At 40.2% G+C, this 26,779-nt stretch overlaps 2 protein-coding genes across 3 annotated transcripts in view; both read right to left on the bottom strand.

Moving 5' to 3' along the window:
- The window catches only part of COBL (cordon-bleu WH2 repeat protein), a 1,088,462-nt gene that overhangs the window by 814,644 nt on the left and 247,039 nt on the right, over positions 1-26,779 (bottom strand). The window lies entirely within an intron of this gene.
- The window catches only part of TMEM245 (transmembrane protein 245), a 58,101-nt gene that overhangs the window by 6,660 nt on the left and 24,662 nt on the right, over positions 1-26,779 (bottom strand). For both annotated transcript variants that reach the window (XM_083709268.1, XM_083709267.1), the window contains 10 exons: positions 18,675-18,779; positions 18,018-18,100; positions 16,822-16,912; positions 15,507-15,605; positions 14,854-14,985; positions 14,187-14,309; positions 9,251-9,396; positions 2,949-3,049; positions 1,930-2,104; positions 291-485 (listed from right to left, as the gene is read on the bottom strand). In XM_083709268.1, coding sequence (XP_083565394.1) covers positions 291-485; positions 1,930-2,104; positions 2,949-3,049; positions 9,251-9,396; positions 14,187-14,309; positions 14,854-14,985; positions 15,507-15,605; positions 16,822-16,912; positions 18,018-18,100; positions 18,675-18,779 — 1,250 coding nt within the window. The remainder of the gene's footprint in view (positions 1-290; positions 486-1,929; positions 2,105-2,948; positions 3,050-9,250; positions 9,397-14,186; positions 14,310-14,853; positions 14,986-15,506; positions 15,606-16,821; positions 16,913-18,017; positions 18,101-18,674; positions 18,780-26,779) is intronic.

Genomic DNA, 26,779 nt, shown 5'->3' on the forward strand with positions numbered 1-26,779 from the left:
CCTCAGTTGAAACACAACTTCTTCCTCCCCCTTCCCCCTCTCCCCTGCTTGCTGTTTCTTACTAACTAAATTCAGGGATCAAATAGCTAAAGAAGGGCATAATTTAATTACCAGAGACTTGTCTTTTGGATCGGATTGTGCCCCCAAGTGTTTTGGATTTCTAGATATTTCAAATATTTATTATTTCTGCTCTTTGGTTGTTAAAGATAAAGGGAGAGGTCAGTAAACTACAGATTAAGAAATACCTTACTAAGAGACAATACTATGTGACAACTACTGTAGAAGCTTACCGGTATATCTGCAAAGGCCAAGGCATCTGTGATGGCGTGGGCAATGCACTTGTGGGGCTCACAAGCATAGCACTATAGATGTTGGAAGCAACCACTAGTGTGCAGAGCAGTATGGGTCCTATGATGGCTCCTTCCACGCCTAGGTAATATGCTCCCCCAGCTACTGCAAGGCCCGTCAGGTATGGGTGGCCCCCTCTGCAATCACAACACGCCCAGTTAAGTTACAATCATATTCTAATTCTAACCCCTTCCCACCAAAAGTTTAGAGAATAAAATTTAGCATTCATTCCCAAGCATACCTTTTAAAAGAACATTTATAAAAGGGTCATATGCCCAAGGTATTAGCTGCATTACAAATATTAAAAGAAGGTGCTTCCTCTAGGCACATTATATTTCAGTTAAGTTATAACTTTAACATCTATGCAAGATGGTGGAGGGTTTCTGGGGAAACTAAGCAGACGACTTTGGATAAGGGTCTAAGTGTGTGGAGCACATGAATGGTGTGAGAACAAAACTGCACAACCAACTGCCCACAAGTTATTCCTGTGCCACTTCTGGGATCACAAGACTTCCACACACTGAAAGCACTGTGTGCACAGGGCCTTTGGGTAGGCCATATGCAAGTGTTATGTCCAGCATGTGGGATATTTCATTCTTTCATTGCATGTGTAGGCTGTACAACCTTACAACCTCATCCAAACTGGTCCAGCTTCTTGATGTAACAGATAAGTAATAAAACTAATTTTATGGTTATTGTTATATCTAATAGTTAAGCACAAAAAATAGTTTTAGATTATGTTGATGATGATAATGATTAAAATTCATTCATAGAACTCAGGGCAGTTCACAACATAAAATTGCCATATAAAAAAACACAAGATACATAAAATAAGAACAAAAGCAAGCCGATAACCCCCCTTCCACAACACATTTTAAAAGGGCACTGGATGTCAATCAGCCAAAGGCCTGGCTGAAGAGGAACGTTTTTGCCTGGTGCCTAAAGGTTTATACAGTGGTGCCCAGCAAGACGAACGCCTCGCAAGACGGAAAACCCGCTAGACGAAAGGGTTTTCCGTTTTGGAGGCGCTTCGCAAAACGAATTTCCCTATGGGCTTGCTTCGCAAGATGAAAATGTCTTGCGAGTTCCTGCGGGTTTTTTCCCCCTTTCCCCCCCCTTTTCCTAAGCCGCTAAGCCACTTATCAGCTGATCCGCTGATAAACCGCTTAACAGCTGATCGCTAAAAGCCGCTAAACCGCTAATAGCGCTAATCCGCTAAGCTGTCAATGGGCTTGCTTCGCAAGACGAAAAAACCGCTATATGAAGAGCCTCACGGAACGGATTAATTTCATCTTGCGAGGCACCACTGTAATGAATGACGCCAGGTGAGCCTCCCTGGGAGGAGCATTCCACAAGCAGGGAGCCACTATGGAAAAGGCCCTGTTCTTGTGTTACACCACCCTCTGATCCTCTCATAAAGGAGGCATGTGAAGAAGGGCCTCAGGGGATGAACTCAGGGTCCGGATAGGTTCATATGGGGAGAGGTGGTCCTTGAGGTATTGTGGTCCTCAGCAGTTTTAACGTATTGTTAGAGAATGATTTTTTTCCAAGATAGTAAAGGACCTATTTTGAAATATTTACCCGGATATATCTGAATAGATTGCTGTGTCTACAAAATATGTTGGCAGCAGATGGCAAACCAAGAGCAGCACAGCTTTGCATCCTTCTCCCTGTACAAGCCAGAGGTCTAGAACGGCAGGTATGGCTGCCCAGTATGTTCCCAGAAATGGAACAACTCCAAGAAGAGCAGCCAGTGCTAAGGGTAGAGAAGTTAGAAATGACAATTAAAAAACACAATTATGTCAATGGAAATAGTTTCAAAAAATACTGCATCTCTTCATAGCACATAGTTGCATTAACATTCACAGGACTATTTAGATGCAGTGTAACTGATCAAATCAAGAGTGTATAATTTGTCTTGGATTCAAAGTTCCTGGTCACGCCTTAAGCCATGGACTTACAATGTCTTTATTCATTTTAAAAGTTATATCCTGCCATTCAGGCGGAAAAAGATGATTCATCATACTGAAGCGAAAGATGGCTAATCTTCCTGAAAAATGGACACCTCGTTTAAGGACCAGTGTGTACATGATTCTTTGCTCTGAGCATCAATACATCTATTGCTAAAAACTGGTTATGATTTTGAGGCAACTACCAGAAGTGGATACAGTCCTTTTCACTATTAAAGGTAAAGGTACCCCTGCCCATACGGGCCAGTCGTGACCGACTCTAGGGTTGCGCGCTCATCTCGCTCAAGAAGCTGGGAGCCGGCGCCGTCCGAAGACACTTCCGGATCACGTGGCCAGCGTGACGAAGCTGCTCTGGCGAGCCAGCACCAGCACAGCACACGGAAAAGCCATTTACCTTCCCACTATAAAGCAGTACCTATTTATCTAATTGCACTTAGGGGTGCTTTCGAACTGCTAGGTGGGCAGGAGCTGGGACCGAACGACGGGAGCTCACCCCGCCGCGGGGATTCGAACCACCGACCTTACGTTCAGCAAGTCCTAGGCACTGAGGTTTTACCCACAGCGCCACCCGCGTCCCCTTTTCACTATTACACACAAAAATAAACTCAACCTTGTTTTTTTCTTTCTCACCTGATGGTATGAAGACAATGTTAATTCCAAAGACAGTATGAGTCAGCCAGGTGTACAGTCCATAGAACCCAGCCATTTTGAGAGATGCATCAAACACACCTCTAGAAGGATGAGATAATTCCATATAAAATCTATTAGTTGAGCAGCTATGTATTTAAAAATTGCTAAAACAAACCTTAAAGATCAAAGCTATTTGCTACACAAATGGCACATTAAATGAAGTTTCAGGGCTACTTCCTGCCACCGTTCAGGATAATTTGCTGTTTCCCATTCATTATCTATTCATTTTGTATTTGTGCTTTTATTATTATTTTCATAATATTATTTTCACAATATTTATTTTATTTTTAAACAAACTTTAAATAATAACAACAAAACCTACGTGAAAAATTAAATGTAGCAGCTCTTAATTGAGACCTTCCCTCCCCAGTGCTAAGAATACAGATCTGGCATCTTGGACCTCTCTGAATACCCAATTTTCTACGTAAATATTCTTACAGTCCTAGAAACTGTGAATGTAAGCACTTCATAACCAGATGTTTGACATTCTTCTGATATAGCGAGTAGTCTTTCTATGTAACAAGAGAGCTTGCATAGTGACCAATACCAGATTGAGCCACAAATAGCATGGAGCCACTAGACTTCCTTCAGCCAGCCACTCTTCCTTAGCACCCTACTGCCTGCAAAATGGCAGCCACGCTGATCTAGCTGATGAGGTAGTTGTAAGGATGACAAACATAATGCATGTGAAAAATTTGAAACAAAAAGCATGATACAGACACAATATACGTATGATTAGGGACCAAAATATCACTTGGATTCTATAGTGCTCAGCAGTATATAAATTGCTGCATTAAATAGTAAAGCAAGTATTAATATTAAATGCGCTAAACATTGTAGATTTTTAAAGGTACTACCAGAAAATTATGACTGAAGATTTGACTTGTGCCCAACATCTATGATTGAAGGGAAAAGTGATCTAGGCTTTCTAGTTTGCAGCTCTGTTGCAAAAGGAATCTTAATCCAAATATTGGATAAAACATCTATGACGGAATCCTCCAGAAAAAAACCCTCCTGACCCCCATATTCCTTTGCTAAAGTTACATTTTAGTGCCTACACCTTTCTCCACAAGAACTCCTGTCCAGAATGAAATGTGTCTGCCTCAAATATGCAACTTCTAGACATCACATCAGCATTCACAAACTTTTCAAATGCAATTAAAACACAACCCTAGATAGCATTGCTCTACATTTCTGCAAAAGACGCAGCCGTGGTGAGTTAACAAAACCTATCTGGAGCTACTCAAGAAATGTGCTATTTGTGCAAATAGAAATGCAAACATTTAAAAATGGTTAATTACTGTAGCTGGGTAGGAATTTGAAAGGTATTGCTGAACTGTAACAAAGAAAACCCTGACAAAGCCAAAGTACTTAAAATAAAATATTAAGTATATCCAGCCCATTTAAATGGAAAGTTCGCTAAACACTATGATTAAAATGTTCCAGTGTGTAAAGTACTTAAAACACAATATTTCTCCGTATTATTATGATGCATAGTTTTAAAAAGAGACCATCCTCTTTAATCTGGCCTGAGAATTTGATGGAAGACAACAGCTACCCTTTGGAATTAGTGTTACATCTGAAATTACAGAAAATATTTCATGATACGAAGCAATTTGAAAACTTTCCTTTGGGCCTTTTATGCAAGAAAAAGAAAAAGTAGGATACCAGTTAACAGGAGTTGCAAAAACTTCCATGGGCTAACAGTTTTACAAATTTCAGCAAAATGTTGAAGGAGCATTGTTTGGACAGGATGATGTTTATAAAGAAAGTTTTATTACTAGAGGCTATGTACTCGAAGCCACGGAGATGTTGAGCTCAGAAAAGGAACTTTGCTGATACATGAATTTTCACGTGTCTCAGAGAAAGAAAGCAAAGCATTTATCACTCCACAGCAGCATAGTGTAACAGTAACAACTGCTTGGATGTAATTTACTAAAGGTAGAATTACATTCACAGGTGGAGCTCCCTCATTTAGGTACAGCAAAACTTCAACAGCAGCCATCTCATATATGGCCTATTTCTCAATGAGGTGGTAAAACTGGGTCTGGTAAAACTGCAGACTGCTAGTGGAAGCTCACAGGACTGGATGCTCCTCCATGCACATTCTTTGCACACAGAAAACTAGCATTTCAGGGAGATGGCTAGACTAGAACTCATTTCTCTTACAAGCTAATTTCTATGTGCATAGACAGGGTGGCTTGAAGAGCATTCCAATCATGTGAGCCACCAACTGCAGTCTGAAGTGGCGCAGCCCAGAAACAGGTTTATCAATGAGTTTGAGTTCAGCATCTTTAGTGCTGCTGTTTGAAAAGCTACACTTGATAATATTGTTTCCAGAAAGGTTTCACAAAAGATTTAGGTTTGAAATCAGTGAATGTCTAAAAGTGAAGAAATTATTGATGATAGGAAAAATCATATACTCCAATGATTTCAAAAAGCTAGCCGGGGGGGGGGGGAGATAGTCCCAAAGCATATATTTTGAACCACCACTCAATCAATACTTGGTTTAACAAGTACGTGCAAAACAGAGTATAACCTGGGACAATGCAAGAATGCTGTAAGTCCTATTCTTAATTGTACAATTCTCTTGGCACTGAAAGACCACCAAATTGCACGCAGATTACCAACGTCATTTAACCCATCCAATTAAATGATGTTGAGATTGCAGCCAAGCATTCACGCTGGTTTTCCTTAGCATATTACATGTTTTAAACTTTAATATGCTTGAAGACGAATTGTTTTCTCTGGAGATTGTATCACCATATCATTTCCATTATCATGCTCATTCACTGACTGCCGTGGCCTGATGCAATTATGACAAGTAATCATAATTGATTTCAGTAACCAAGATTAGGTTAAGTTTGCATCAAATTACCTTTAGCATTATGGGCAATTTTGTCTTAGGAAAAATTAGAGTGGTTTAGCAAAGAGACTTTTGGAAACTTTTTCTTTCTTTTTTTAAATAAAGAGACCACTCTGCCCATTGTTTGTGGTTCTTACGGTGGATGAAGAAAATGAAGCAAGCAATAAAACTTTCTCGGAAAGAAAGCACACATGTAAACCTGATCACTGGCTAACATGTTTCAAGCAGAAATACTGATATGGGTATAGGCTCTTCCAGAACTAATTCATCCCCGTAAAGAAACATACCCTGCAGTAACTTTAAGCCACAGCCATATGCGTGTGCATGCACTCATGTGAAAATATCGCACACACTAAATTGCACTGAGGCCGTGACAACGTGCAACTTAGTAATGTGCAATATCCCCACCAGAGCAAGCAGAATGGGAGCTTCGGGGAAGAAGGGTCTGGTGCATTCAGGAAGAAAAGAGCATGCCACTTAGTGGGAGGACAATGGTTCAGGCAAAAGGTGTGCATGCAACTCAGAGATACATAAGTTCAACGATCTCTGCTTCGGTTGCGCAGAACATAAGACAGGTTAGGTACTGCCCTGTTAGTTTTAAGAATAACTCTATCAAGGCGGCTCCATTTTTACTGAATGGTAAGGTAGTAATGAAAATGAGTGATTGTCATCTGAACCATCCACAACTAATGGTTTTAATTTTAAAGTCTTAAGCTATAATCAATAACCAGCCTACTGCTGAGGCAATTCATTCTAAACTCTCAAAATACTACACTATCAGTTTACTGCAGTACACTTTTTATAAAAGTGAGAGAAATACTATTAAATGGCAAATACATCTGGATACAAATTTGGCTGCTTTCGAGTCCCTCAACTCAAGGCATTGCCTTCATTTCCTTGACTGGTAAGGATTCCTTGAACATGCTCTTATTTATACAACAGATGCAATCCAACCTGTCTTCTGGTGTCAAGTATGAAATATTCTCATATTCCAATAGTTCACAGAGTGAATGAGCTTTTCTGTGACAGGGGAAGGCAACCTTTTCATATCCTGAAGGCCATGCAGAGTCTCTGGTGTAGACATGCCCACCATATAGTCATGCACACCTCCCACTTCATATCAACATGCATGGAAAGAATTTCCTCTATGAGACCCAGATAGTCATATTACTGAAACCGTGGGAATTTGGAGCCCATCATGTGACCCAGAAATGTACCATTAAAAAAATTAAGTTGTCCAAAGATAAACACACACATGTAAATTCACAGTGACTTCAGGTCTTTTTCTAACACACATGGAAACTTCCAATTCGCTTGGGCTTCAAATGCAACAAATAGTGCACACGGGGTAGGAATAACCCTATAGTTTTCCTTAGGGAAGTGGCTAAAAGTGCAACATGCATGGGATACTCAAAATTCATCTTCTAGAATGGTGTTCAAGAAATACATATCCAATTATTTGCAACTCCTGTACTTAATTTTTACACTGCAGCCTGTGTTTTTCTAATAAGCCTATTAATTCCCCAAAGCCAGCAAAAGTTGGCTCCTGGAAAAATGTAAATTGCAACAAACCATTGTTTCTGCAAAAAAAGATGTGAAAGCATTAAGTTGCCTTTTACAGAAGCAAATTCTTACATTAAGTCAGTACTGTCTAATCTGCAAGTGTTTTTCCCCAGCATAGCAATGTGAGATTCATAACTTGGGAGCTGCCTGCAAACAAACTCCTTTCAGATGAGCTGAAAGTCATAATGGAAATACTTTGTAATGAGTATGGTCTAGAGACTGATAGCCATTAAACTATTCATTACACATAAAATAATAAGCAAACAGGATTTAAAAAATTAACTGTAGCTATAACCATACCCTATGACTAATTGTGATCACTGGTACAAAAAAAAATTGATCACTTGTTTCTGCAAAATTGTTTAGCCTTAACATATATACTCCTTTAGTCTCCCTTCCTCCTTTCAAATTGTTCACAACTTCTTCCTCTCTACACCAGAAAACGGCATGCCCAACAAGATATATGAATTGAGATATATTCCAGACAGGTAGGCTACATTTTTCAAAGCAGAAACTCTACATACCTAGATAGTGTTTTAAAAAGTAAAAATACGATCAAGAATGAAAGATATAGTATAAAACTTCTAGGGGAAATGATTAGGTATTACTTTGGTCAGAAAGTCCCTGAACCCCAAGCCTCTGCTTGCAGGTAATCAACAGGGTGGCATGGGACTTTATTTGGCATGCTCTGGTGACGAAAAGGGAAGGAGGCAGCCAATCCACTGGAGAGGAGCCCAAACGGGGGAAAATGGGAAGCAAAAGGCAGCCCATTTTAAAAGAGGGAGCCAATTAAGCAAGCCTAAAAGGGGAAATAGCAAAAGTGGGGGGAAGATAAAGAGAATACAGTGGTGCCCCGCAAGACGAACGCCTCGCAAGACGGAAAACCCGCTTGACGAAAGGGTTTTCCGTTTTGGAGGCGCTTCGCAAAACGAATTTCCCTATGGGGTTGCTTCGCAAGACGAAAAAATCTTGCGAGTCCCAGTGGGTTTTTTCCGCTCCCCCCCTTTTCCTAAGCCGCTAAACAGCTGATCCGCTGATAAGCCGCTTAACAGCTGATCGCTAGAAGCCGCTAGACCGCTGTAGCACTAATCCGCTAAGCTGTCAATGGGCTTGGTTCGCAAGACGAAAAAACCGCTAGACGAAGAGAAACGCGGAATGGATTCTTTTCGTCTTGCGAGGCACCACTGTAAAACTTAGTTTAAAAGAAGTGCAGGAGCAATAGTGAAGAGACTGCTTCATTGAAAGGTAAAGGTAAAGGACCCCTGACAATTAAGTCCAGGTGCAAACGACTCTGGGGTTGCAGCGCTCATCTCGCTTTACTGGCCGAGGGAGCCGACGTTTGTCCGCAGACAGTTTTTCTGGGTCATGTGGCCGGCATGACTAAGCTGCTTCTGGTGAAACCAGAGCAGCGCATGGAAATGCTGTTTACCTTCCCGCTGGAGTGGTACCTATCTACTTGCACTTTTTGGTGTGCTTTCGAACCGCTAGGTTGGCAGGAGCTGGGACCGAGAAACGGGAGCTCACCCCGTGTGGGGATTCAAACCGCCAACCTTCCGATCAGCAAGCCCTAGACTCAGTGGTTTAGACCACAGCACCACCCGCGTCCCACGCTTCATGGAAAGGCAGAAGCAAAAACTAATCAGGGAGACGCCCACATCCCAATAAGTTGTTTCTCCTGCCTTCCTTTGCATGGGAGGAGCCTGAGCCCAACCCAGTGACCTGGCGGTGCAGAAAGAAAATGAATTAACAGAACAAAGAAGACATACCCCCAAACTATACTTATCATACAACTTGTAAGAAAGTAACAGTGCACCTTATGGCCTCTTCGACAGACTGGCCAACTATATTGGAGGAAGGGCCAGGCTGTGACAAGGGAGTCAGGTTGATCACCCACTTCACTGGCTTGTAGTATTCATCACTGGAACTTAAAAGGTAGAACAACGTGGTCAGGAAAATCACCTGCAAACAGACAAGAAATAAAGCAGCTGAGTGTTAACTAGAAACATACAGTGGAACCTCAAGTTATGTACCGTCCTCCTTACAAATGCTTCGGGTAACAAGCTCCAAAAACCCGGAAGTAGATGCCCCTAGTTGTGAACTTTGCCCCGGGGTGCGAGCGGAAGTCATGCACCAGCAGGAGGCCCCATTAGTGAAAGCGTGCCTCATGTTAAGAATAGTTTTGGCTTAAGAATGGACCTCCGGAAAGAATTAAGTTCGTAACCGGAGGTACCACTGTAGTATGATGGGGGTAGGGAAGAGTGCAATTCTGCTTTGCACCTCTTAATATAACGGAGAAGGGAATAAAATACTGTTTAACATACTAGATGAAAACCACCTTGGGCTGCTTCACCTTGGGCAACAAAACGGTTTGGAATACAGTGGTACCTCAGGTTAAGTACTTAATTCATTCCGGAGGTCCGTTCTTAACCTGAAACTGTTCTTAACTTGAAGCACCACTTTAGCTAATGGGGCGTCCTGCTGCCGCCGCGCCGCCAGAGCACAATTTCTGTTCTTACCCTGAAACAAAGTTCTGAACCTGAAGCACTATTTCTGGGTTAGCGGAGTCTGTAACCTGAAGCATATGTAACCTGAAGTGTATGTAACCACTGTACCACTGTAGCCTTGCTTGGTGATGGCGTTATTTGCAAACATTCCATCTCACCCAATCTTTGCCTTAACAAGGTTATTTAGCAATAAAATATTGCAGGAAATGGATTGACCCATTCACATTCACTGATCAATCTAATATCCTCCACCTGAAAGAAATGATCATTTTTATGTTAGCTTCAACATTTTTCAGAACTAGAATCCTGATATGTGGTATTAAAAAAGCTTTATTGACTGCAGTGTTGGAATACATGCACACCATATGAAGATACAGTGGTGCCCCGCAAGACGAATGCCTCGCAAGACGAAAAACCCGCTAGACGAAAGGGTTTTCCGTTTTTCGATGCGCTTTGCAAGACGAATTTCCCTATGGGCTTGCTTCGCAAGACGAAAACGTCTTGCGAGTCTTGCAATTTTTTTCGCTTCCCCTCCCTTTTTCTAAGCCGCTAAGCCGCTAATAGCCTTTTAGCAGCTAAACCGCTAAGCCTTTAATAGCCGCTAAGCCGCTAATAGCGCCAATCCCCTAAGCCGCTAATAGGGTTGCTTCGCAAGACGAAAAATCCGCTAGACGAAGAGACTCGCGGAACGGATTATTTTTGTCTTGCGAGGCACCACTGTACAAAAAGGGAAAGGTAGCCCTGAAGACTGCAGCTATTTGGTGGCTGTTCATTATCCAAATGTCTGGTGACACTCACAAAGCTCAGATTGACCAAGCCACTTAACTTTTGTTTGGGACTATAGGCAACTTAACGTTCCCCCTGCCATGCTTGATGGCAAAGCTTCCCTGAGCTGCACTAATCTGTTACACTTTATTTTGCATCAGTGGACACACTGTATACATCTGTTTTATATTTCACAGTACTATTCTTTATGGATAATTCTGCTAGATTTATTTACTAATTGCCTATCAGATTTGAGCCTTTCTATTTTTGCAAGCTCCAAATTTCTTTTTTAAAAAAGCAGTTTTGCTGCAGTTACCAAAGGATTTTAATATATTTAGATACATATATATATAAAAATATGGTTTTATTTTCTCCATTTCCAATTCAAATTATAATCAGGAAATACTTCTTTTGATTAAAAAAAATCCTTAAGAATCCAACATTGCCATTTTGATTTTTCTAAATGTAGAAAAGAGCCTAAAGAGTTAGCTTCAAGTTCTTTTCAATAGCACTGAAGTTTGTATTTTGATTATCCAACCCAAAGGGCAGATATTCTTTCCATTCTTTACCAACTCAGCTTTTGCAACTAAGGGACCCAACACTGTTAGCAAACCTTTCTTTTCTAGCATTTTTTTTAAAAGAGAAAGCTGTGCTTGTTTTCCCATCACCCAGCAAAACCTACAACAGCCTCTTAGCGCAGGTCATTGCTTGCATGTTTAGGGGGGGGGGGAATCACACATTCCCAAGCCAGATCCCTTGACATAAGCCAATTCAATATCCAATATCTAGGTGATCACAAGCCCTGGGGCTATGTTCCAGCCATTAAATTTCCCACAAGCATCGCAGCTGTCATAACACAAAACTTAAATGGAAAGAAATCACCTCTAACATGACTAGTTGTGCCACACAGCTGTGTATGCCAAATTTAGAATCAAAGGAAACACTGAAAAAACTAGCCACACATGCTAACATAAAGCTCTCTCCACTCTTGCCAAGTAAAACTTTGCATTTAAAGCAACACATTTTGGAATATATTTTTTAAATAGCCTGATTAGCTTTTCAGATACCTTTCAATTGAATAACTTTCTAATGAAATGCCTGAAGTAACTGATATTTTGTTTGAAGTCTTGTTTATTCTGTTATATTTTACTCCAATAAGACCAATTTATCCTAAATAGAACCCAATAAGGTAGACATGTATGTAAAAAAAAAATTGCAGGTAGCACTTAGAAATATTACATAATCAATACATTTTTTGGAATTTTAATACCTGTATTAATTTTTAAAAATCACTTTTTAAAATTTAAAATTTTGTAACTTAACTTTAAAATTTAAAGTAAACCCTTCATGTGACATATCATATTAAAGTCCATGAAGTTCTGAAGAGATTGGTATTTTTAGTTTTGAAATATCTTAAATCTGGGCTGAGATTTGTAGGTTTATGTTTAATCTGGCAAGGCCAATTAAAAAATAAATAAATTCAAACCCTCATAACTCAAAAACGGGATGAGATAAATTTTAGATTTAAAGTTAGTTTTGATCATTCAGCAAGTGTACAAAATATTAATAAAATCAGATCAATTGATATGGAGTTATCCTCTTAGGAATATAGGAAGAACAGAGTTTGCTATAACTTTTCTCCTCATCAAAATATTACTGAATACAGGATACCTCTCATTTTTCAGAGACTGGTGCAAATAAAATATTGATAGTCTACTCATTTGCCAGACAGTGGTTCAGATACTGAGGTGCTCTCCACTCTGTGCAGCAGTTAGCTGAATAATTTTAATTGCAGATGATATGACCAAACAGCTGAGCTAGGAAGGTACCAGAAATGACTATCTAATGTCTAAAGAATAGCCCTTACCAGGGATGGCCTGACCAGTTTTGCCACCTGATGCAAAATGGGAATTGCTACCTCCTATCTGTCCCGCCCCACTCCTTTCAAACTTCTGCCACTGCCATGCCCTGACTCTCTCCTAACTCAGCAGGAGTCAGAGAACTCCTCCATGCATTGCCGCTCAGTTTTCCCATGAAGCCAATTGGCAACATGGCATGCAGGAACGCTCCTAGCTCTCACCAAATTTGGCAAGAGCCAGGGCACTCCTCAAAGCCTTGCTGCTCGATTTCTCTGTCCAGGTTTAGGAAAGATGTGCAGCAAGACCACATGCTGGAACACCTTCCTCTCACCGCCAGTGGCGGAAGTGCTGCTGTTTGCATTACCTCTTTGGCTGCCTGGCTCTGCTTCATGCAGACTCACACACTCTTGACAATATATACAGACTGGCCACTCTACCGGGCAGAAGCTATCTAGCAAAACTGTAGAATTCACAGGCAAGAAAATTCTCTTTTTTCTCTACTTGGCACCATCAGAGCATAATAAAACAGTGCAATATTCATTTAAGAGGTGTGTATGCATTGCCTTAAGTGTCTCAGCATAGAGGAAAGCATAAAGCCTTTGGAGTGTTTTCGAGACACGCTGTTAGGTATCATATGGAATTTGGTGTTGAATCCGGAAAAGGGGCTGACTTGCTAAGAAGGGCTGAAAATAGTGTCAAGCTGGAGCCGCCGCGAGCAGGAGACAATGGAAACTACAATTACAAATATGCAGAAGAGCCGTGGAAGAGACCTGGAAGAGACTTGAGGGCCTCGGACATAAGGTTGCCAGGCTGATGAGATAGATTTGACTATAAGGACTGACAAAACCCGGAACCAGGTGGAAGGGACGCTGGATGATTGGATTTGTTTGCATTTTTTCTTTCTCACTATTAGAACCGTTTTATAATATTAATGAATTTTAGGAAAATGCTGGAATGAAATTATTTGGTTTTAGTAAAAATGTTTAAAGAATTATGAAAGAAGGTTATAGCTATGAGAAGTTGGTAAGGATAAGATTTATGTTTCAAGTTTTAAAATATATCTTATTATATTATAGAAAGTTAAGATTAAAATACTTTAGGGTAATGTGTTGACAGAATATTATGAAATATGGGAAGGATTTGCTGGGATAATTAATAACTAGAATACAAAGAAGGGGAGGAGGAGGTGGTCTAAGGAAGAAGGTGATGACAGCTTAGGATATGGATATAAGATGTTTTTAATTATTTTTATTTTTGTGTCTTTAACTATTTTTTACTTTGTATTTTTTTCTTTTTCTTTACCTTTGTAATTTTTGTGTGTGTGTGTGTTTTTCTCTTTTCCTTTTTCATCTTTGTTGTGGTGATGTTGAAAATTTCAATAAATATCATTTACCAAAAAAAAGAGGAAAGCATAAAGCCTATAGAATTTAGGGAGAGTATTAATGGAAAACCAGGTTGTGATCCTGCAACCTCTTCAGGAGATGGTCTACACTGAACAGCCCAAGATATAGCTGCTCCTCTCAGTGAGTAGGCTAAAGAATAAGTGAACGCAAGAAAGTAACTGCCTGAAGAAATGTAAACCCTTTTTTCCAGAAACAACAACCAAAACCCCTGCACTTACCAGCGAAAGCACAAAATTGAGAAGAGCAGTGCCACTGTAAAAGAGAACAGTTACTAAAGTTGTAACTGTGGTGAAAAGGAGGCTCACATTGTGGCTCATCACTATCCAGAGGGATTCCAGGATCTGGAAAAGAGCAGAATCAGACCCCGAAATCACTAGCTTAGCAGAACTGTTTTGAAAAACACTGTGCTTTCAATACGTAACGTGTCAGAGTCATATGGAGATTTTTGTTAGCATCAGTGCCAACAGCAGTGGATCTTGTGACTAGAAAGTCCCATTATTTTCTTTGTTATAAATACAAATTGACTCAAACTATGTTGAAACACTACCATGAAAAATATAAAACCACCTAGCCTAATAGGTGAAACATAACGTAAAACATAAACAAGCAAGGGGTGGTGTTTTGTTTTGTTTTCTCAATTGAATATTTTTTCCCCGTGAATTAACACCATATATTTAGATATTTGAATCCAGTTTGGAAAACGGGAACGGATATCTTCCATATACTTTGGTCTTTCAAATCCCTTTACATAATCAAAAATATAACTGGATGTCAGACTCTCCTGTCTCTAAAAAGAGCACTTCTTGGATACGTAAAGAAAATAGATCTAAACCTATCTGACACCAGTAAGGCAACTGATAGCATTATACTATTCAAGGCACGTACCGAAAGAAATGTCTCAATGTTCTCATGAATAAAGGAGGCAACATCTTGCCAATCAAGCATGTCACCTGGCCAGCTGTTTTGACGGTTTAAATGTGGCTTGTGTCCTTTGTGTCTTCCTGAATGAGTTACATTCTGTAAAATAAGCGAGAAACATTTAACTGGTGTTCACAAAATTTCTGGGAATTATTTAAGGAATGCATGAAGTTACAAGGGATACACACACACTATTAAAACTGTAACTCTCTGAGCCTGCTCAGATTCTCCCCATCCACCCGACAATTTTAGCCAGAAGCAAACAGGCCTGGGCGATATATCGATACATAATTCAGGACTGGTTTGGGAACCAGAGTGCGATGATGTCTTCACCTGGCGGTAAATCACAGGTGGGGCTTGCCTGCGCCTGACTCCCTCCACCACCAGCGCTGGGGTGAAACTGCCTCAACGATGTTTGGCCGGTTGATTGTTATGTTGAAATACTGACATCGCCCAACCCTAGAAGCAAATCTTGAGCTCAGGCATTTCCTACCTGATTCCCTTCAGGCAAGTACAAGAGCCAGGAGATACTGAATTTATTTAACTGTGGGATTTGTCTTTTTATTTTGCCAATATCATTAATACTAATTTTCCCTGAGTCAATAGACTGGGATACTTACTTTCACAAACCATGAATGATACAGTCTGTCCCAGAGCTCCAGAACTTGTTTTTCAATCACAGCGGTGTTGTTCACTTTGTCTCCTAATATTTTGTGGAGCTACAACATACAAAAGGGAGTTTTATGTCAAAAAAACTAGAAAGGCAACATGTCAAAGTGAATACAGTATCAGGAAATCTAATTTTGTTTACATTTTTTTACTAATTTGCTAGCTAAAGAGGATTCCTTTCATCTACTCTCCTGCAAGCAATACTGCAAAAGTTGCAGAAAGCCAGTAGCCAGTAGCTGTTCAGCTAAGCTGTTTTCTCCCCCTTCTGTAGAGTAATCTTTCATTCCTTTAATCCAGAAACATTATTAATATATTATTTGTTTGTTTCATAAAAAAAAAATTGAAGCTAGTGTATGGCAGTCTAGCAGACCCTGCCCAGGGAAGCATTGTACATGTTGCTTGCTTGTAAGAGCAGATGACAACTTTTTGTGACAGTGAGTGGCCCTAACTGCTTTGAAAAAGGCATTTAGGAGACCATCCTAAAAATGACCTTTCTCGACCATGAAGGCATTGTAACTACAGTATTAGGGAAAGATGCTAAAACGAGTCATTGCCATGCAACTCCAGGACATTTTTGGTCAACATCTATTAGGGAAGTTTTCAATATTTGCTGTTTTATCATGTTTTTAATACTGTGTTAGGAGCCGCCCAGAGTGGCATGAGCTTCCCAATTTCCCTGGACTTCTCAGCAGCTTTCAATACCATCAGTCATGGAATCTTTCTGGAACAGCTGCCTGGGCCAGGGATCGGGGAGACTGTACTCCAGTGGTTCTACTGTCTCAATGGCAATTTCTAAAAGGTGGTACCCGGGCATTATTGTTTTGCCTCATGGTATGCCACAGAGCTTTATTTTGCTCCCTGTTCTATTCAGCACCTATGTGAAACCACAGAGTGGGGCCAAGTGTTCAGATCTTCAATGATTTTATAAATTAAGCACATTACAAACATCTGAAATCAGTGTTTCAAAGCTAGTAAATCCTTCAGGGCACTATATTTGAGTAGTAGTTTACTGATTTCTTAGCTGAAGACATTGAAAAAAAGGCATCTTTCCTAATTCTAACTTGGTAATCCCTATAATCAAGTAATAAGACTATTCCCTTCTTTGTCCTTGGAATGATCCCATTTTCAAGTTCTTTAAACTGAGCCGAGCTTTAAACTTTAATTTCTTTACTGAACTGTATTTTCTTGATTTGATGGCTAGTGGCATAATAACTAGTTCTTCTATAGCATATATGGTAGTTGCGGAAAGACTGGTTTCATCCTTACCTTATGTGTTATCCATTCTCGGCCATACTGATAGACATTATTGGCAGCTGAATTCAAAGCCTTTTGAAAAACCTGAGCTTCAGGAAGCCAGCTGGTTTTAAAAAGTAAATTAAAAAAATATTCCTATTACAGATCAATTTGTTTGTGTCATTATAATAAACGGCTGAGATACAAAATACTGATTAGCCATGCCCAGTGGGATTTTGATCCCTCTCCCCCAAACAGCAGATCCCCGTGCCATTTAATTATTTGCTTTTAGAAGTCTACTCAGGATTTCAAAAGATATTTAAAACTTGGTGCATTGGGCTGTTGTTGAAGGAATATGAACCTGAAGTTCCCTGGGGCATGTTAAACTAGTCCTGTGATACTTTGGATCCAGTCAAATGAACACACAGGCTTCTTTTTTAAAATTATAATCTTATTAACAATTTCCATTTTCTAACAATATGGCAGGCTTATCTAGATCAAAGGCAAACAGCATGCTTCTATAGGAATCACTCTCATCATATAGTGGATATAGTTTTGGGGCTGATTCCTATAAAGAAAATATTCATGTCTCTTGACACTGAACACAGGCATTCTGCAAAGGAGTACAGCCTGGTAATATCAGCTCTGGTAATATCAGTAGCATTAAGAATTCCTCCCTTCCTACTATTTATAAATTTAATTGTTCCCAACGAAAAAGGATTTAAACCATGGGTAGGCAAACTAAGGCCTGAGGGCCGGATCCGGCCCAATCGCCTTCTAAATCCAGCCTATGGACGGTCCAGGAATCAGCGTGTTTTTACATGAGTAAAATGTGTGCTTTTATTTAAAATGCATCTCTGGGTTATTTGTGGGGCATAGTAATTCGTTCATCCCCCCCCCAAAAAAATAGTCCGCCCCCCCCACAAGGTCTGAGGGACAGTGGACAGGCCCCCGGCTGAAAAAGTTTGCTGACCCCTGATTTAAACGATAGCAAGGGGGTATTAATCCAAAGTTAAGTGTTCTGAAGAACATAAATCTGCAGGTATCTAATGACCAAATCTCCTCCTCAGCAAAGGATTCTAGACAGTAATTTGTTTTGAGAAACCCTGCCTCTACTTGTGCCAACCATATCTGTGGACTTAAGATTAAGAGAACATTTGTACACTACTGGGTATGGCATTTACAGAATTGCTCTTCCAAATTCTATCACATTATTTCAGTATTCTTACTTGGCCCATTCTGGATGATTGGCTACAGTTTCATTGATCAAGCTGCTTGTGACTTCAATCATATGCACGCTTTCTTGGTGCACCTAAGTTAGGAGGGAAAATATAAATGAAATTAATGCAACTTAGCATACATCATGTTCTAAATTAATGGAAAGGCAATGGAGCCTAGGCTTTAAAGACAACATTAAAACATTTTTAGTGCAATATAGTCATAATATAACAAGCTACGTAAACCTCAAGGCAATAAACTACACCAGATATTGTGCTATTGACAGATAACCTAAAGTAAGGTTGGCCTCAGGGGTTAAGTGACAATATTATTTTCCCAAACCAATTGCAAACCAGAATCAACCAAGAGCCCACAAACAGCCAAAATGACTCTTCATAAGGACCCAACATTGTGAATGTTTCACTAGTTTATATATAGCAATATATTATTACTATCATTTTTGTAGTACAGTATACTTTTCCCAATAGTCATGCAAATACATGCCTAAATATTTGTTGATTTCATTACAGTTATTTTTCCTGTCATATATCCGTTGAAAATTGAAATTAAAGTATTTATTAAAAAATAGTCATGCACATATCAAAGTTAAACGTAACTAAGTTAAAAGAACCAGGCAACTATGTACTGTATTTAATTGGACTCAGTACCTTTGCTGTAAGGAGCAGAGCTAGCAGAAGGGTTCCTATCACTAGCACAAATATAATGAAAATGCTAATGATTTTATCTAGCATTTTTTCCAGCCACACGATCATCTGCGCAGAACAAAAAGGGGAAAAGGTAAAACAGAAAAGTCATTGAACATTTAGAAATCAAAATTGCATGTAAACATACTCAGACCCTACTGGCGGCCTTTCCTCTCAGTGAAATTTGGTTGGATCCAGACTTAAACCATGCTTAGAATAGGCCCACAGAAATCCATGAGACATGCAACACAATCCTAGCCATGTCTGCTCAGAAGACCTATTGAATTCAGTAGGGCTTATTCTCTGGCAAGCGGACATAGGACTGCAGCCTTAGTCATAACTAACAGGTCCTACTGATTTCAATGGGAATAGTTTAAACTTGACTAAGCCTGGAACTGACATGTTGGCTGCAAGAAAGCGTACTAATATAGGTGCACTGACACATAAGACAGAGTGTACAGCACTAGAATTGAGAAATATTAAGAGAGATTATATTACTCAGCACCACAACACAGAACAATAACCTTGAAAATAGTTTAACATTATTTACCAGACTCAAGAGCAACTCCTATTAATTTCTCAGCTTCGTGCACTTAATAATCAGAGGGTCGTTATCTATGCATGGAAAGTACAGCTTGTAATAAGCTGCTAACTTGGTGCCTTTGTAACTCCAAATGATTTTCAAAAACAGTAACCATCAAACTCCTTTCCATCAACAGAAGCCAAGGTGCTTCCACATATACACACATTTAGTGTATGCCACATAATTTATTTAATTGCCGAGAGCCTATGTTTGAGCAAACTTACATGGTTTAAAATGTAGAAAAAGATGGAGACAATTGGAAATTGCAGAGTTTGGAGAAAATGAAGGATAAAGTGCGAGACTGGTTACATTACGCTCAGATTAAAGAAGTTTTTAAAAATGACAGAAAGTTAGGGTTCCAGGTGGAGAAATCGAAGTTGGAAACAGAATTGTTAGAACCAAAGACTAAGGTACTATCAAGAATGTATAACTTGCTGTTAAAATGGAACACACAAGATGAAATGGTTAAATCGGCTATGATAAAGTGGGCACAGGACATTGGGCATAACATTATGTTTGAGGACTGGGAAAGGTTGTGGACCACTGGGCTGAACTTCACCGCATGTAATGCTCTGAAGGAAAATGTGGTGAAAATGATATATAGGTGGTACATGACCCCAGTTAAACTTGCCAAAATATACCATTCGTCTGATAATAAATGTTGGAAATGTAAAGAAAGTGAAAGAACATTCTTTCATCTCTGGTGGACTTGCCCTAAAGTGAAGGCCTTCTGGGAAATGATATATAATGAGTTGAAAAAGGTTTTTAAGTATACCTTCACTAAGAAACCAGAGGCCTTCCTTCTGGGTATTGTCGGCCAGAAGGTGTTAAAGAAGGACCGAACATTTTTTTTGTATGCAACAACGGCAGCAAGGATACTCATCGCTAAGAACTGGAAAACGCAAGATCTACCCACACTGGAAGAGTGGCAGATGCAGCTGATGGATTATATGCAACTGGCCGAGATGACTGGCAGAATCCGAGACCTGGGAGAAGAGAGGATCGAGGAAGACTGGAAGAAATTTAAGACGTATTTACAAAAACATTGTAATTTGGTTGAATGTTAAGAAGGATGCTAGATTATAAATAATTGGCCACCACTAAATTAGATTTGAATTTGATGATAAGTGAGATTAAAGAAAACATAAACCTTTTGGAGAATTGCTAGATTGTATTTAAATGAGTGGATATAAGATTGTAAACAAGTTGATAATTTGCTTGGAAAAACTTTTTAACGATGTAAGTGGGAGCGGGAGACGTGAGGGAGTCCAAAGAAGTGATGAAACCACGTTTTGATATAAGTAATGTTGTTTATTATTTGTGCATTTGTATCAAAAAAACTTTAATAAATATTTATTTTAAAAATAAAAAATAAAATGTAGATTCTGCTAGCCCATTTGCTAACACCAGATGTAACTTATACCACCCGTCTTTGAAGGCACTGTCCTCAGAGTATGATCAGAAAACAGTAAAATCAACACAATATTTGTCTCACAAGTCTTTAGTGACTTGGAGAGCTGCAGGTAACATAAGCAGCACTGCTGGTTTGCACATGCAGCTACGGGGACCAACAATACCAGCAGTAAAATGGGAGTTTCAAATTCAGTAGTAAGAGGCACAAATGCTGTTTGTGAAACCAGAAGCAAAACAGAAATGAGGAGATGGAAGCCATGGTCTGTGAATGAGCCAGAAGAGTATGTGCAAGAGGCAGTGTGATCGGCACTGATATCAGCACCAATAATAGCAGAACTGTGTTTGTTATTGGTTTTGGCACTGATACCAACATTAACCAGGAGAGAAAATGGCTCCTTCAGAAAGAATCTGGGTCTGGGATATGGGGGGGGGGGGGGGCGGAGCAAGGAACAGACAAGGCTATGGATACCAGAAGGCCAGTGAATGCTGGCATGGATGGCAATGCAGAAAGCAACCAATGATATTGAACATTTGCAACATTTGATGTGTTGGAGATATGGGACAGAATGAAGCTTTTCTTGCTAGGTAGAATTTCAGCCATTAAAATGAATTTATTGCCAAGGATGCTGTTTTTATTCCAAACAATCCCAATTGTAAACAATTCAGGCTGCTTTAAAGAATGGAAAAAAAGGCATTTCCAAATTTATTTGGCAGGGGGGAAAGCCAATAATTAAACATAAAATTATGATAGATATAAAAGATGGAGGAGGCTTTGCTCTGCCAGACCTGCAAATGTATTATTTTGGTTAATAATACATCTTATTTTGTGTTGCTTAAAAGAATGGATTACATTGGATAATGCAGACATCCTGGATCTAGAGGGTCACAACTTAAAATTTGGCAGGCAGGCATGCATGCCTTTGGTATGGGAAGGCAAAAATTTATAAAAGTTTTATGTACCATATTCTTAGGAAGAATCTGTATAGAGTTTGGGAGAAAGATAAAAATCTGCTTGGAAGAAAAACACCTTTACGGCTATCTCCCATTGAGGCAATTACAATTAAGAGAGTTAATACGGATACACAATAGGCGGCTGACGGGGAATTGCTGTATTTCACTGGGGAGGAACCCAAACTGAAATCAAAGGAAAACCTAAGGAGACAAGTTATGGGCTGGTTGGAATATCATCAGTTATACTACATGTTTAAATTAGACAGAAAGAATGGTTTTTTGGACCAAAGCTCACAATTCAGAAAAGAACTCCTACAAAACAAAGATAAACTTTTGTCTACAATGTATATAACCTGTTAGAATGGGAAACAAAAGACGAACTAGTTAAAGCCTCAATGACGCACTGAACAATAGATGTAGGACACAACATAGATTTAAGCCTCTGGGAGAAACTTTGGAAAAGTGACTTGAACTTTACAGCATGCTATTCTTTGAAAGAGAACTATTTGGAAATGACTCATAAATGGTATCTAACTCTGAGTAGGCTTGCTAAGATTTACAAGACAGAATCAAATGTGCTGGAAGTATAAAGAGGTGGAGGGAAGGTTCTTTTCATATGTAGTGGACATGTAAAAAGGTAAAAGAGTATTAGGAAATAATTTATAATGAACTGGAAATTACTTTCCCCCAAAACTAGAGCCCTTTCTGCTGGGGATAACTCAGACTGAAACCCCCAGGTTTCACAGAGGGTTATTTATGTATGCAACAACTGTGGCCCGTGTTTTGTTAGCCCCAAAATGGAAAGTACAGTGGTGCCTCGCAAGACGAAATTAATTCGTTCCGCAAGTCTATTCGTCTTGCAAGTTTTTCGTCTTGCGAAGCACGGTTTCCCATAGGAATGCATTAAAAATCAATTAATGCGTTCCTATGGAAACCGCCTTCAGACCAGGTCCGGGGACAGTCTGTCCCCTGACCTCTTCTGAACGCCGGCGGGGGGCGAAAGTCTTTGCTTCCCCCCCGCCTGCCTTCCCAGGACAGCGGATAAGTCTCCGCTGTCCCGGGGCGATCTTAAAATGCTGGCGGGCGGCAGCGAAAAAACCCCGGGACAGCGGAGACTTCTCCGCTGTCCCGGGGCGATTTTAAAATGCTGGCGGGCGGCAGCGAAAAAACCCCGGGACAGCGGAGGACTTCTCCGCTGTCCGGGGCGATCTTAAAATGCTGGCGGGTGGCAGCGCTGCCGCCCGCCTGCATTTTAAAATCGCCCCGGGACAGCGGAGGAATTAAAAGCCCCCGGGAATGCAGGCAGGCGGGACAAAGACTTTTGCCCCCCACCAGCCTTTAGAAGAGGTCCAGGACCTCTTCTGAAGGCGGGCGGGGGGCAAAAGTCTTTGCTCCCCCCCCGCCTGCCTTCAAAAGCCCTCCGGGACAGCGGGAAGCGCTTCCCTGCTATCCCGGACTGCTTTTAAAATGCTGGCGGTGGGGAGCAAAGCCTTTCGGCCCCGCCGGCCTTCCTGGACCTCTTCTGAAGGCCAGAGGGGGGGAAAAAGCTTTGCTCCCCACCGCTAGCATTTAAAAGAGGTCCCCGGAGATTTCCCTATGGGCTTTCTTCTTGCGAAGCAAGCCCATAGGGAAATTTGTTTTGCAAAGCGCCTCCAAAACGGAAAACCCTTTCGTCTAGCAGGTTTTTCGTCTTGCGAGGCGTTCGTCTTGCGGGGCACCACTGTATGTGAGGTCCCAACTAAAGAAGATTGGTAACCTAAGTTGACAAAACAAGCATAACTTGCAGGTTTAACATATAGAATAAGAAGAACATACGTTTAAAGAAGATTGGAAAACGTTTACTGAGTATATGGAAAATAACTGTGTACAGCTGAAAACGCTAGCAGCATTAAGATAAATTCAACATGAATAATTTTTGATGGATGTAATAGAGGAAAACCGATTGGAATAGTTATTATAAAATACGCAGGGATGTAAGATATGCAAAATGAACCATGGAAAGAGAAGAAGGAAAGTCATGTTAAAGTATGTAAAATTTTATATAAACACATCATCATAACCCCAGGAGAGTTTAGACACAATTGCCAGGGCACAGCAGCAGTAATCCAGAAGACGTAAAGATGGCTAGGGATCCTCATAGCAGCCTTCAAGGGGAGGAAGATGCTGGTGCCACTGTGATTGTAGGGATCTAGGTTGCAGCATAGCAGTACCTTTCCCTCTAGGGTAAAGTAGTAGAGAAATTTACGGTCTGCAAATAAAAACATCCTAAAGATCCCAGGCCACAGAGAGGTTAGGCTGGCCTCAACTAGAGCCAGGGATTTCTCAGCCGCAGCTCCAATCTGGTGGAACGCTCTGTCACAAGAGACTAGGGCCCTGTGGGACCTGACATCTTTCCGCAGGGCCTGCAAGACAGAGCTGTTCCACCAGGCCTTTGGTCAGGGCGCAGCCTGACCCCCTCCTCTGGCAATCTGCACAGAATTTTGCTTGATGGTTGCCATTAATTTGATCTTAATTTGATTTTAATTAATTTTATAATGAATGTTTTTAGAAGGTTGGACTATTTTGATTGTTGTTAGCCGCCCTGAGCCCAGCTTCGGCTGGGGAGGGTGGGATATAAATAAAATTTATTATGATTATTATGATTATTATAATTATTATTACCTGGATTGGGGAGTAAACATGACAGAGGAATAGAGAACAAAGGATCTCTGTTCTTCAAACATGAACAAGCCCTAATGATCACCTTGGTGGAATTCCTAATGGTGTTCCCAGCCCAGAGACAAAAAGTGGGAGTGGTGGAAGTGTTATTGAAGTGGAAAGGAGTGGCACAAATATTGATTTGCGTGGGTACTTCACATCACAACCTGGAGAGTGAAGGGAAGAACGTTCCTTGGTCTCCTCTTCAGAAACTGAAACAATTACCTGCACATCTGGAGAAGGTAAACAACCTGAGTCACCAACACTGGCTGTGTATAGCCAACCAAGGCATTATTAACCATTCACTTGGGAGACAGGAAGCTCTTTCCCAAAGCATCACCCACATGTGTGTATATTGATGATCTTCTGACAGCAGACACCACTCTAAACCCTGTGCTCTTCTCTTACAGAAATATTATAATTGTCGTACTTATCAGTGGTTTGTCATTGTCTCCTATGCATTTTGCAATTTTAAAACTGTTGCTGCACCACAGACACTTCACTACAATTGTAACATCAAATAACAGTGAAGTGATATCAAAAGTAGAGAACACACACATACACATGAGAACGAGAGAGACAGAGAGAACAGGACAGGACATTAGAGTGAGTGGAATCATGAGATCTCAGAAATATTTTCCACAATGCTGCTAGGTGATAGTTGAAGAACTGAGCAGGAAGGTGTAGCGTCCATCTCTGACAGCATGCATGCTTAGTTCAGCGGGTGCAATTGGCTCCTAAATATGTGTTAGTTTAAGCTCTACATGTTTCTGAATTGTGCTCTGTACAGGACCCTCTTTGTGTGGCTGCACAGAGAGCACAAAGAAGAACAATGGTTTATGTTCCTCTTTTATTACTGATTACTATATACTCTGTATACACTTGCACTACTGTCTCATAGCCCTTCTATGCATGGGTCACATTAAAAGAACAAAAAGTTCAACTATGCAAACATAAATAAGGCCACCCTGAAACAAATAAGCAAATTTAGCCATGTGATGTTAACAACTTGGGACTGTAGTACACAATAAGTGAACACATTGGAAAAGTTCTTTAACTCTAGAACATGTTTTACTTGCGACTGCAAAAGGATTATTTACTGATGCACTTATTCACCCTTACGGGACAAGTGGGGCCATCAACAAAATGTTGCAGTGAAGAATCTTCTGTTCTTTGTTCCAACTAGGTCGCCATGCCCTTTTCTAGAACACTCCACTACATTCCATCCTCCCCACGCCGGTTTTCCACTCTTCACCCGCAACAGACACCGTTTTGTGGCTATTGAGTGCTCAGCCATCACTGAAGTATTTTGGGATCTCTTTCCCCCTTAGGGTTCTTTTTTAAAAAAAGTTTTAAAAACATTTCTGCAACCCTTGGAAATCCTCCACGCCTGCCAATACTTTTGTGTGTATCATTAACCATCCCTCTCCTTCATGGGTGCAAACTGATGATTGAATCATCTGATTAATCATGCAATTTTCTTGGCTACTCTGATTTAGGTCAAGACTTTGAAGGTTTTCCAATAGTTTCAGAAATAAACTAAGGGCTGATACACACAAGGCCCCTAATCCCTTATCCAAGGAGTAACTAGCTTCAAACTCTGGTGTCAAACCCTAGTAGTAACAAACCCAAGTTAGCATTAATCACAGTTGAGATTAGTGCTGACACAAGGCTTAGTAATAGTTAAAGCTATGGTGGGAATTTGTGCAGAAGGGAACGAAACCCCACAGTTCACTTCCTTAACCACAATAAAAGGATCAGAATCACAATGTGTGTGCTAGCTCCTTGCTGCAAGTCAATGTGAGCTAGTGGCAAATAAATGAATGGCTTAATTTTTAACTCAAGAGCACCTTGCACCTCAGTGATCACGCTTTACCTTTCTGGTGATCTTGGATTCTGCATCAAACCACCTGTGTATTTTATGTGTAAGGAGTTGAAACATACTTAAGCTAAACTTGCATCCACTATCCCTTACCAGGCTGGCCATAATCAGTGATTGCATTTCCTACCCACACAGAAAAATATTCTAAGATATTAGTGATTTAGTTTCATAATCAAGTAACTAACTGAAGTTATTAACAGTTACAAACAAATGTCATGATTATCTATGAGTTAGAGATACCAAACCATTAAGTCGCAGAAGGTCATTCACTTAAGGAAGAGTAAGCATGTAGTCAATGAAACTCATTTTTAATTATTAATTTTTAAAAATAACTTTACACAAAAGTTGTGTTTTAAACCCTAGTACAAAATAAATGCATTAAATGAAATTCTTGTAAATATTGTTTTCTGATTATTATTCTTAGAATTTCAGGGGGGAAAGCTACAGTGAATAAAATTTCAAACAGTTTTAAATAGTGAATTCAGTATAACTAATGAAATTTAATTTAAATGCTTATACGATGGAAATCGTCCTTTGAGGATA

This window comes from Podarcis gaigeae (assembly GCF_964106915.1).
Source record: "Podarcis gaigeae genome assembly, chromosome: 13".
Classification (NCBI taxonomy): domain Eukaryota; kingdom Metazoa; phylum Chordata; class Lepidosauria; order Squamata; family Lacertidae; genus Podarcis; species Podarcis gaigeae.